This window comes from Dipodomys merriami, unplaced genomic scaffold (genome assembly GCF_024711535.1).
Source record: "Dipodomys merriami isolate MVZ:Mamm:240054 unplaced genomic scaffold, mDipMer1.0.p SCAF_2, whole genome shotgun sequence".
Classification (NCBI taxonomy): Eukaryota; Metazoa; Chordata; class Mammalia; order Rodentia; family Heteromyidae; genus Dipodomys; species Dipodomys merriami.
The window spans coordinates 120061018-120073394 of NW_027203381.1; the positions used below are offsets into that span (position 1 = coordinate 120061018).

The 12377-nt window shown below is 58.6% G+C and overlaps 1 protein-coding gene across 1 annotated transcript; it reads right to left on the reverse strand.

Moving 5' to 3' along the window:
* Positions 1 to 8293: 8293 nt before the first annotated feature.
* Tff3 (trefoil factor 3) lies at positions 8294 to 11499 on the reverse strand. The gene is made up of 3 exons (XM_070028824.1): positions 11372 to 11499; positions 9290 to 9436; positions 8294 to 8447 (listed from the first exon to the last, which is right to left on the reverse strand). Exons 1-3 carry the CDS (start codon positions 11451 to 11453, stop codon positions 8434 to 8436), a joined length of 243 nt encoding a protein of 80 aa, XP_069884925.1. The 5' UTR covers positions 11454 to 11499; the 3' UTR covers positions 8294 to 8433.
* Between the last annotated feature and the right edge of the window lie 878 nt (positions 11500 to 12377).

A 12377-nucleotide genomic window follows, 5' to 3' on the forward strand; every position in this document is an offset into this window, starting at 1 on the left:
TCCCCTGTGCTGCAAGGATTGGCTTCCGTTTCGCTGTGTTGGCTACATTTGAAAGACAGACATGGTCCTCCACTGGGGAGTGTTCTGTTCCCCACGTGGCCTGGCCCCCGCCTCGTCTCCAGGCCTCGTGGGCTGTGTGTTCTGCTGTCTTCAGGCTGGGTCAGCCCCGTTCACCCACACTCCACCCACACCCACACCCAGCGGCCCCCAGCCCCCAGGCTCCCAGGCAGCTCCTTCTCGGCAGCCTGTCCAGCACCGCCGCGGGAGGCCTGGGATCTGGGTGGCAGCAGGCCTGGACAGAGTGACGTCAGGTGCTGCTCCAGCGCCAGGCTTCCACCAGGCAGCACACCAGCCATGGTCACTTTTGGAGGGCCAGGCTTTCTCGCTGGGCTCTGTCCCTACCTTGGGGACAGAGGGCTGCTGGGCCTGGTCACAGAAGGCACAGACCAGCAGCCCCTTCAGTCCTTGTGGCATGGAATGGATGGCAGGCAGGCTGGTACCATGAACAGGTGCCCTGCGCGTGGACATCCGTTCACTGTGCTTGTGTCACCTCCCCCTGCCCCGCCTCTCTGAACCACATGTCCCCTTTAGCCACACCTCAGGGGTCCCAGAAGCAGGGATCAATAGTGCTCCACCCCTCACTGGAGTCCTGGGTCTCCAGGAGCCACCTGAACCTACAGTAAGAAAGTTTAATGAACAAATTAGGCACAGCAGAGAACAACAACAATAACAATAATGCGGGTCAACAGTAACAATATGATAATAAAAGTCCAGGGAACGTCTGCTATTTTCAGGTCTCGGCATCACAATGACTGAGATTTCCTCTGCTAGGGAGCAGAATCTTCGAGCTCCTCTTGCCACGTAAGACTAAATCTGATGACCCTTCCGTGTCCTTCCCCTAATCATGTCTTCTTGGAGCAGATGGGCTTTTGCCTTCACCCCTGTTGTCTCTGTGCATGCACATCTGCAACCCGGCTGGCCCGGAAGCCTGCTCTGTCCAAGGGGTGTGTGAATGGTTCTGGGAGCCCAGGCCGGGGTCCGGATGGACAGGAGGACTTGCTGGCCCCAGAACAGGCCCCAGACATCCAGAGGAGACAGTAGCCAGGCACACGACCTCCACTCCTGGCTGTGCGGCAGATGCCTGTAGGCAGAGCCCGGACCCTAAAAATCTCCGGAAGGGAAGCACAGCCGTGTTGGGTCTGTCTTGTGTGTAGCTCACGCCGGGCCCCGGCTGGCGGGCACCCCGCTCTGGGGTCGGTGTCCACAGAGGCGGAGCTGCTCTCTGGAGCCCTCTGAAGACTCCACGCTGCTCTGTTGTCCTAGAACCCCTCCCCCCCATACCAGCGCCACCGTGGCTCAGATGTGGCTTCAGGGACGTGGCACCGGCACAGGGCGTGTGGTTTGGGGGCAGCAGAGCACAGAACAATCCCCGTGGCGGCTCTCACCTGTGTCTGTGCCGAGAGAAGCCCTCAGCACCTTGCCCTGGAGGACACAACACGGAGTGGCGTCGTTCTCTGTTCTGGTCTCTGTGAGCCCGTGTGGTCGCAGAGCACCACCGAGGCACAGCTGGTAAGGCAACGGAGGCCGAGGCAGGGTCACCAAGCAGAGCCACGAGGGACTCTGGCCAGTTAGCTCCCCACGCGTTCCCGTAGTGTTCTTGGAGCCTGGCTCCATGAAGCCCTTGCAGCTGATGCTCAGTTGACCTTTCACCCTTCACCTGCCCACCCCAGGGCACCCCAAGCCCCCGCCCGCCAGAGCCCCGTGTGCCCGGCAGTTCACGGCGCCGGGGAAGGCTTAGCCCCCGGTGTGGTGAGCAGTGGGAGAGCAGGATCTCCCTGCTTGGGGACACAGCTGGTGTGTGCCCTTCCTGGGGTACCCTCAGCCTGCCATTTCCTGCTGGCGGAAACGCATCCGGTGTTGAACAGGCACGTCAGGAAGTCACAGCGTGTGGGTTCGGAGCCTCTGCTCTCCAGGAGACCCAGGATGCCGCGGGATCCCACGGGGCCGTGGTTTGGCGTTTCTGAACATTCTTCCGTGAGCTCTCTGGCCTTTACTCTCTCACAGCCTCCCACTCCAGCTCTACACGCCTCGAGCCTGTTTCCTGCCAGCTCCAGTTTAACCACAGATGTCTCGTCGTTAAGAAATTAGGAAATGGCAGCAACACTTCCTAGCAACAACATTACTCACGAAATAGACCCTGCTTCCTTGGGAAAAAGGAGCGGGGCTCAGAGTCTCAAGGGAGCACGGGTGCTCCCGAGTTAGCCTGTGCTGACGTGTCCGTCTCTAGTCAGCCGTGCACAGATCAGTGCAGCGCAGGCATAGCCGCACCTGGGGAACTGTCACACTCCCACCCGTCCACGAGGAGCTGTTTACCACCGTCTCCTCCCAGAGCAACTGCGTCCGCAGCGAGCAAGGATGCCTGTGCTTACCCAACCTGTTCTTGTGTGTCTGTTCTTATAATGCCATCTGGATACCTAGGCACAGTTAGCTGTGTCATCCCAGTGGGAAATACTGACGCTACAGGCTGTGGAAGATTCAGCCCGGTAGAGAAAACTAAGATAGATGCACGTGTGTGTGTGTGTGTGTGTGTGTGTGTGTGTGTGTGAGAGAGAGAGAGAGAGACAGAGACAGAGACAGAGAGACAGACAGAGACAGACAGAGAGAGACAGAGAGAGAGAGAGATTTCCATAATACAGAACTCTTCAAGTTCCTTGTTCCCTTACCTGCTCCACTCTGCTGGAACCAATCAGGGCATCATGGGAATTTCTAACAACTTACAGACCATGCGTCTGCTTGTGTATTTCTGTAAGGATCTCAGTAGTACATGCACCGTTTGAACTTGGCCTCTGAAACTAGATGGCATTTATGCAAATATGACATCAATGGAATAAAGCATCATTATTTCCAGATCTCTAATTCTCCTTCCTCTTTTGTTTCCAGCCATTCAGCTGTCAGACTTGCCGGGAGCACAAGGCTGGGATGTGTGTGTGGGGGGCAGTGTGTATATGTGTGTGCCTGTATGTATATATGCCTGTATGTGTGTGTGTGGTGAGTCTGTGTGTATATGTGTGTGTTTGTGAATGTGTGTATGTGTATGTGTCTGGTGAGTCTGTCTGTATGTGTGTCTGTGTATGCATGTATGTGTGTGTGGTAAGTCTGTGTATCTGTGTATCTCTGTATGTCTGTATATCTGTATGTGTGTGGTTTTGTGTGTGATGAGTCTGTGAGTATCTGTGTGTGTGTGTTTGCATACATGTGGTGGCTCTGTGTGTATGTGTGTATATTTGTGAATGTGTGCATGTATATATATGTGTATATATGTATCTGTGGTGAGTCTGTGTATGTAGATGTATGTGTGTTTATGTATGTGTGTTTGTGTATGTGGTGAGTCTGTGTATCTGTGTGTGTCTCTATGTGTACGTATGAGTGTGTGTGTGTCTGTGTGTCTGTGTGTTTGTATGAGCGTGTGTATGTGTGTTCTCTTTGGGTGTAGGGTCGGTCCTGGATCAGCTGAGTGGAAACTTGGGGTCCCCACTGAGCTGCTGTTACAAGGCCCCAGGGGGTCAGCATGTTCCTCAGGACCAGCCCTGCTCCCCACTCAGAGGCTGAGAGACGATGAGCTGGGCACGCAGAGCGGGGCAGGGCGGATGCACAGGCCACACCCCGGCTGTCCAGCTCCGAGGGCTCCGTCCGCATCACCGCTTTGGTGTCCTGGGAAGAAGACACCGTAGAACTGGCAGCCGACCCGGCCCTGTGACGGGGCGGGTGGGGGGTGGGGGGTGGGACTTCTCCCCAACACGTCCCGAAGGGTCAGACAACGTGCTGCTGTCTCTGAGGTCCTGCTGCTGCCCAGCCCCCTGTGGTCAGCTCTCGGTTCTGGGCCATGTTGACAAGGATTGTGACACCCTGTGGAGCTGGGGGAAGGTGTGCGTGTGTGCGGGGGACAGGGAGGCCAGTGCTGCGTGGACACCTGGTGCAGGGATGGCCAAGCCCCCGCACGGCTTCCCCACACTGCCCCCCCCAGCCACGACACGGCCCATGCTGGGGCTGCTGCTCGCAAAGTACCCATGCAGCCACGCCCAGGTGGCCGGCCCGAGCCTCGGCCTGGCCTCCCGCTGGCACTGGGACCTTGTTCCTCCTAATTGTCCCAGAAGGGAAGCGAATCTCCCTCACCCAAGACAGCTGTTCTGGGTGAGTGGGGCCATTGGTGGGCTGTGGCAGGGTAGGGTGCGGCGGCTCAGCAGTGCCCTCCGGCCGGCAGGAGCAGGCCGGCGCTCAGGTGGACGGAGCCCTGCAGGACACGGGTCTGCACCTGGCCAGACCCACTGGATGCAGTCAGGAGGCGGGGTGGCTCTGAGGTGGGGTTTTGTGGAAGGAAGCCAGTTAGGACCAAGGCTGCTGAGGGTCAGGAGCAGCAGGAGCCCATGGCTGCCAGCAGGGAGCGGTGTGCAGCCACTTTTGAGCATGTGGTCAGCATTCTGTCTGTCCCGTTAGGGCCAGATGTGGGCTGTTAAGATGGGGCAGCTGTGTGTGTGTGGGTGGAGATGGAGCTGCTATGGGGGAACCGCTGTGTGTGGGGAGTGGAGATGGAGCTGCTATGGGGGAACCGCTGTGTGTGTGTGGAGATGGAGCTGCTATGGGGGAACCGCTGTGTGTGGGTGGAGATGGAGCTGCTATGGGGGAACCGCTGTGTGTGTGGGGGGAGATGGAGCTGCTATGGGGGAACCGCTGTGTGTGTGGGTGGAGATGGAGCTGCTATGGGGGAACCGCTGTGTGTGTGGGGGGAGATGGAGCTGCTATGGGGGAACCGCTGTGTGTGTGTGGGGGGTGGAGATGGAGCTGCTATGGGGGAACCGCTGTGTGTGTGTGGGGGGGGGTGGAGATGGAGCTGCTATGGGGGGACCGCTGTCTGGGGGTGGAGATGGAGCTGCTATGGGGGAACCGCTGTGTGTGTGTGGGTGGAGATGGAGCTGCTATGGGGGACCGCTGTGTGTGTGGGGGGTGGAGATGGAGCTGCTATGGGGGAACCGCTGTGTGTGGGTGGAGATGGAGCTGCTATGGGGGACCGCTGTGTGTGTGGGGGGGGTGGAGATGGAGCTGCCATGGGGGAACCGCTGTGTGTGGGTGGAGATGGAGCTGCTATGGGGGAACCGCTGTGTGTGTGGGTGTGGAGATGGAGCTGCTATGGGGGAACCGCTGTGTGTGGGGGGGGGAGATGGAGCTGCTATGGGGGAACCGCTGTGTGTGGGGGTGGAGATGGAGCTGCTATGGGGGAACCGCTGTGTGTGTGGGTGGAGATGGAGCTGCTATGGGGGACCGCTGTGTGTGGGTGGAGATGGAGCTGCTATGGGGGGACCGCTGTGTGTGTGGGTGGAGATGGAGCTGCTATGGGGGAACCGCTGTGTGTGTGGGGGGGGGGTGGAGATGGAGCTGCTATGGGGGAACCGCTGTGTGTGTGTGGGGGTGGAGATGGAGCTGCTATGGGGGAACCGCTGTGTGTGTGGGGTGGAGATGGAGCTGCCATGGGGGAACCGCTGTGTGTGTGGGGGGGGTGGAGATGGAGCTGCTATGGGGGAACCGCTGTGTGTGGGGGGTGGAGATGGAGCTGCTATGGGGGAACCGCTGTGTGTGGGGGGTGGAGATGGAGCTGCTATGGGGGAACCGCTGTGTGTGGGGGTGGAGATGGAGCTGCCATGGGGGAACCGCTGTGTGTGGGTGGAGATGGAGCTGCTATGGGGGAACCGCTGTGTGTGTGGGGGGTGGAGATGGAGCTGCCATGGGGGACCGCTGTGTGTGTGGGGGGTGGAGATGGAGCTGCTATGGGGGAACCGCTGTGTGTGTGGGGGGTGGAGATGGAGCTGCTATGGGGGAACCGCTGTGTGTGAGGGGAGATGGAGCTGCTATGGGGGAACCGCTGTGTGGGGGGTGGAGATGGAGCTGCTATGGGGGAACCGCTGTGTGTGTGGGGTGGAGATGGAGCTGCTATGGGGGAACCGCTGTGTGTGTGTGTGGGTGGAGATGGAGCTGCCATGGGGGAACCGCTGTGTGTGGGGGTGGGGGGAGATGGAGCTGCTATGGGGGAACCGCTGTGTGTGGGGGGGTGGAGATGGAGCTGCTATGGGGGAACCGCTGTGTGGGGGGGGGAGATGGAGCTGCTATGGGGGAACCGCTGTGTGTGGGGGTGGAGATGGAGCTGCTATGGGGGAACCGCTGTGTGTGTGTGGGGGTGGAGATGGAGCTGCTATGGGGGAACCGCTGTGGGGGGGGTGTGGAGATGGAGCTGCCATGGGGGAACCGCTGTGTGTGGGGTGGAGATGGAGCTGCTATGGGGGGACCGCTGTGTGTGGGGGGTGGAGATGGAGCTGCTATGGGGGGACCGCTGTGTGTGGGAGGGTGGAGATGGAGCTGCTATGGGGGAACCGCTGTGTGTGGGGGTGGAGATGGAGCTGCTATGGGGGGACCGCTGTGTGTGGGAGGGTGGAGATGGAGCTGCTATGGGGGAACCGCTGTGTGTGGGGGTGGGGGGAGATGGAGCTGCTATGGGGGAACCGCTGTGGGGGGGTGGAGATGGAGCTGCTATGGGGGAACCGCTGTGTGTGGGGGGGGAGATGGAGCTGCTATGGGGGGACCGCTGTGGGGGGGGTGTGGAGGAGGAAGAGGGGCCCCAGCTGCAGGACCTGTAGGGGACAGGGGTGGACAGATTGGGGAGAGATGGGAGCGAAGGAAGCATCTAGAGTCGGCAGCAAGGTGGACTTCTCGGGCCACCCGTGTAGGGTGGGTCCCGTGCCAGGGTCCTGCTGGAGGGAGGCGGCTGGACTGGCCAGAGAGGATGCCAGGAAGGTCAGGAGAACGCTGTGGCCACGTCAGGGCTGCTGTGGCAATGTCAGGGCTGCTCAGGCCCCGGGCCCTGGGGCCCTTGATCCCGCCAGCAGAGGTCAGGCCTGGCTTGGAAGGCTGGATGGGTCAGAGCCCGCAGCTGAGTTAGCACTGCCTGGCACAGGGTCCCTCCCTAAGTGGAGGCCAGGCTGTCTGAGGTGTGCCTCAGTGTTCCTCCCAGACCAGCAGGTGGCGCAGAGAGAAGGACTATCCCAGGCTCTGGGTCATGAGACCTGAGCATCCTGACATTGTCCTCTGGGTCAGGCTGCAGCCCCACCTGCACAAAGAGGGCAGAGCTCTAAGGCCAGGGCCCCCCCACACACCTCCAACACAAGGCTGATAGCTGGGTGCTGGTGGCCTACATCTGTAATGCTAGACACTCAGGCTGAGATCTGAGGATCCCAGCTGAAAGTCACCCGGCAGGGAAGTCCATGAAACTGTGTTCTCTCATTAACCAGCACAAAACTGGAAATGGAGTTATGGCTCCAGTGGTAGAGTGCTAGCCTTGAGTAAAAAAGCTAACGGACAATGCCCAGGCTCAAAGTTCAAGCCCCAGAATGGACATTAAAAAATAACAGCAATAATAAATAAAAACAAGCCTGTTCCAGGAGTTGTTGTCTCTTTCCCTTTTCAGGGGGAGGGGAGAGACCAAGAAACCCACCTTTATGATCCGGAAACAGCACACAGTGGGGTGGTAGGTGTGGCCTTGGGTGGTAGGTGTGGCTTTAGGGTGGTAGGTGTGGCCTTGGGTGGTAGGTGTGGCCTTGGGTAGTAGGTGTGGCTTTAGGATGGTGGGTGTGGCTTTGGGGTGGTAGGTGGGGCTTTAGGATGGTAGGTGTGGCCTTAGAAGGGTCCCTGTGGGAGCAGAGGAAACTCAGCAGATTGCACAAGTGGGCAGAGAACCCAAGCTTCCCTGGTGTGAGTGCGGAGCCCAGCGGCCCAGGGAGGCTGGGCCAGTGGGGACCCAGCAGCCTCAGCCCTGGTGGCTGTGGATGCTTTGGAGACTCGATGGACTCCATGGACCACCAGGTCAGCGGTGTGTACCGCGGCCTCCTGGTTCATAACAAGAGAAGAAAGCTGCTGAGCTCAGCGGAGCACAAATCTGAACGTGTGGCCTGTGGGTGGCTTTGTTGACACGCTCCCTCACCCAGAAAGGCCTGAGGCACACGTGACTCGCGTGCAGAATGCTTCCCCTGGGCTTAGGAGAAGAGGGTCGGAGCAGGGTCCTTGTTTGTCCTGTGGAGTGGGCACCTGGCCTAAGCAAACTCACACCGTGCCAGGACGTTAGCCAGGGGGAGCTGGGGACCCCTCTTCCGGGGGCCTCAGGACCCTCGGTCACGCACAGCCTTCCGCTTCCCCGCCCGAGAGCCCGCTCACAGAAATAAAGACAGGCCACAGCTCCGCAGGGGGAGCATCCTCATGCTGGTGGGGTCTTTATTCCTGAGGACTTCTGGCCGGGGCGCGTGCGGTCAGCAGACTCGCTGGCCAGGGCGGGAGGAGCGCAGAGACCAGCGGGGCCCGGCCAGCCGGCCGCGTGGGGCCGGAGCCAGGGCGGCTTCAGAAGGTGCATTCTGGGGAGGAAGCGAAGGAGTTGCCAGCGTCATCGCCTGCCGGGCTTCCTTCGCCAGCTCTCCAGGGACATGCAGGGTCCCCCCAGCCGGAGAACCACCCGAGCCCCCACAGTAGCTGAGGGTTGGAGCAGGGAGTTCGGGAGATGGCTGTGGTGTTGGGGTGTGGCCCCCAATGTGTGGATGGACATGAGTGGCAATGGCCAGCTTCGCCCAGGCCCAGCCCTGGACCTTCACCCTCGGTCAGGGACCAGAGCTGCAGGAACCCAGCCTGCTCCTATTATCTGGGTCAGCAGGCCAGACTGCTGCTTCTAGAAGGTACCTCAGACCCTCTTAGAAGGTGAGCTGGCACTTGGGCAGGCCGTGGCTCATCTCAGCCAGCCTGGCCCGGGAGGAGGTGGGTGGGCCTCGCGGGAGGCAGCTGGCAGCCTCCCTGCACACAGCCACCTGCTGCCCCAGGGCACACCCCACCCCCACCGGGGAGGGGCGGCTCCGGGAGGCGGGGCCGAGGCACCTGACGGCCAGCAAGGCCACCCGGCAGCTGACCCCTGAGTGTGTCAGAGACAGCAAGGGACCCGGGAGTTCCCATTCTCCCCACGGCAGGGCTTCACATCACCCCTCTGCGTCGTGCCTTAACGTGGACACATTTTCAGAGCTCTAGAGAAAGGGGACACGCGGGTCCAGCCCCAGCCCCTGGCCACTCGCTGTTCGGATGGGAACCCTCCGCCGTTGCCCAGGGACAGGGACACTGCTGGGCTGATGTCCTGCCGAAGCCCGACATGCAAGGATTCCTGGGGATCTCACATGACCAGCTCCTGCTGGGGGGGGGGGAGCTGTACCCTTACCTGTCTCCTGCAGCGGCTTGAAGCACCAGGGCACGTTCCGGATGCTGGAGTCGAAGCAGCAGCCCCTGTTATTGCACTGCTCCTTGGTAACCTGGGGGTACCCGCAGTCCACCCGTTCCTTGGCTGGGACTTGGCACTGGCTTTCAGCTGTCCAAACGAAACCCAGCTGGCCATCAGAGCCCCACCAGTTTGGGGTTCACTCGCTTGTTTCATTTTGCAAGTTCACATCCCTTCCCCTGCTCCTGAGCCCCAGGGAGATGGGCTTGCGTAGAGACACGGTCACCTGCCCTGCAATCTGTCACGGGCATGTTCACCTGGTCAGGAAACCCAGCTGGCAGGACCCATGGGAATCTGGGGTCCTTGAACCCAGAAACCAAGCCCTTATTCCTTGTTTGTCATTGAAACCTGTCCCACCCATTGTGTGTGTGTGTGTGTGTGTGTGTGTGTGTGTGTGTGTGTGTGTGTGTGTGTGTGTGTGTGTGCGCCAGTGCTGGGTCTTGAATTCAGGGCCTTGGCTCTGTCCCTTAGCTTTGTTACTTAAGACTAATGTCCTACCACCTGAGCCACAGTTTTCTGGTGGTTCATTGGAGATAAAGAGTCTCACAGACTTTCCTGCCTGGGCTGGCTTCAAACTATGATCCTCAGATCTCAGCCTCCTGAGTAGCTGGGGTTACAGATGTGGGCCACTGATGCCTGACTACTTTTCCCTTTTGTAAAAATGCAAATGTAAGCCAGGCACCCAGTGGCTCACGCCTGTCATCCTAGCTACTCAGGAGGCTGAGATCTGAGGCTTAGAGTTCAAAGTCTATGTGAGCCTATCGCCAATTAACCACCAGGAAACCAGAAGTGGAGCTGTGTTTTAAACCGGTAAAGCTCTAGCCTTGAGTGGAAAAAGCTCAGGGACAGCACCCAGGCCCTGCGTTCAAGCCTCGGGACAGACAAAAAGAAAAAAGAAAAGAAACTGCAAATGTAGCAGAAGAATGGCTCTCACCTGCCTTGGGCTGGAGGCAAAGGCCAGGCGCTAAATTCTTCAGCCTGGCCACCTCCCACCTGCTCTGTATAAAAATGTTATGGAGCCAGGCACCGTGGCTCACACCTGTCATCATTAGCTACTCAGGAGGCTGAGATCTGAAGATTGCAGTTCAAAGCCAACCCAGGCAGGAAACTCCGTGAGACTCTTATCTCCAATAAACCACCAGAAAACCAGAAGTGGCGCTGTGGCTCAAGCGGTAGAGTGCTTGCCTTGAGCTGAAGGGCTGAGGGACAGCGCCCAGGCCCAGAGTTCAAGCCCCACGACCAAAAAAAAAAAAAAAAAAGTTATGGAAGCTGGGAGCCAGTGGCTCATGCCTGTAATCCTAGCTACTCAGGAGGCTGAGATCTGAAGATCTTGGTTCAAAGCCAGCCTGGGCAGCAAAGTCTGGGAGACTCATCTCCAATAAACCAGCAGAAAACCTGAAGTGGCGCTGCGGCTCAAGTGGTAGAGCACTAGCCTTGAGCTGAAGAGATGAGGGACAGAGTTCAAGCCCCACAACTGACAAAAACAAAAGTTGTGGAGCCAGGCATGGTAGTACACACCTGTAATTCCAACTTGGCAGGTGGAGACAGGAGGATGGCAAGTTCTCGGCTAGCCTGGGCTATACAGTAAGACGCTGCCTCATGAAACCCCAAACCACACAAACCAGGGTCTAGAACTAACCCCTTTCACCTACCTCCCCTTTTGGTCTTGTAAGTGTGCCAAAATGAGGTCTAAAGACTTGTTTTATGAACCAGAAATATCTGCCAAAAAGAGGTGTGGGATAGAAGATGAGCTTCCAGACCCCTGCCTAGCCTGCTCCAAGCCCCAGGTTTGACTTGAGATGGGAGGGTTGCTTTAGGTTCCATAGCAACCTTCTCTGAGCCTCAGTTTCCCCATCTGCCTAATGGGGACAGTGAGACGCCATCTGTGGGACTAGCAAGAAAAAGTGTCTGTGTGACAAATGACAATTTGTAAAAGGACACAGAGACGCTTGCCAATGTTCCAGCTGGAGCCCAGCAGAGAGAGGCCCCCCCCGCCCCCCCGCCCCGCTCAGAGGAAGTACTCACACAAGCCCACGTACTCCCCGGCCGAGCCGGTGGACATCAAGAGCAGGCCAAGCAGCAGCCACCACAGCGCTCTGGGCTCCATGACAACCAGCGAGCTTGAGAGCTGGCACAGGAGGCTGTGACCAGCCCCAGGAGTGCGCCTTTATACCCCCGGTTGGCACGGCCTCCCGGATTACGTTTGTTCGGGGGGGGGGGGGGCCAGCTCCGCCTGCTTCTCTCCTGCCTGGAAGGATCGCCTGGGCCACGCCCCCCCCCCAGTGGAGCGGCAGGGTAGAGTCACAGGCCCCTGGCAGGGTCAGCACGCCTGCCGTGACCTTAGGCGTCAGCCCAGGAGCCCTGCAGACCTGAGCTCACCATCGCTCATCCCAGAGGAGACCCAGCACCGGAAAGCCCAGCAGCAGCTGGGGCAGGGTCTACCTGGAACTTTCACTATCGGGGCGTGAACTCAGGGCCTCGTGCTGGCTGGCAGGCGCACACCCACCTCCCCCAGAACTTTTTCCTCCGATTATTTTTCAAATAGGGTCCTTTGCTTGGCCTCTTGATCTCTGCTTCTCATCCCACTGAGATGATAGCTTTGTACCACTGTGCCTGGTCCTGTTGTTTTGCTGTAATTATTATTTAATGTGTCATTTTATTGTGCGTACTTGGACAAAGGAGTTGCAATTTAACAAATCACGTGATAAGTACAGTGCCTCTTGCTCCGCCCCACCCCTGCCTGCCCCCCCTCCCCCCGCGTACACGGTTCCCTGTTCTCATCGGGACATTGAGTACATATGACTGTGCATCCGCTCTTTCCTCTCCCTTTGTCTGCCTCCTCGTAGCTCTTCAAATGGAATTCTTTTTGGATTTAGTTTTTGTTCAGCAAAACCATTTTTATTATAAGCTAGATTGGACAAAAGGGACACGCCCTTGGTTTTTTATTTACCTTTTCTTTTTTTGGTATTGGGGATTGAACCCAGGATGTTGAACTTGCTAGGCAAGTGCTTTGCCAACGAGGTACAAGCCA

Coding starts and splice junctions, on each gene's coding strand:
- Tff3 (XM_070028824.1), bottom strand. CDS start 11,453: ATGGAGCCCAGAGCGCTGTGGTGGCTGCTGCTTGGCCTGCTCTTGATG. Junction 9,437..11,371: donor CGGGGAGTACGTGGGCTTGT/GTGAGTACTTCC, acceptor TCGTTTGGACAG/CTGAAAGCCAGTGCCAAGTC.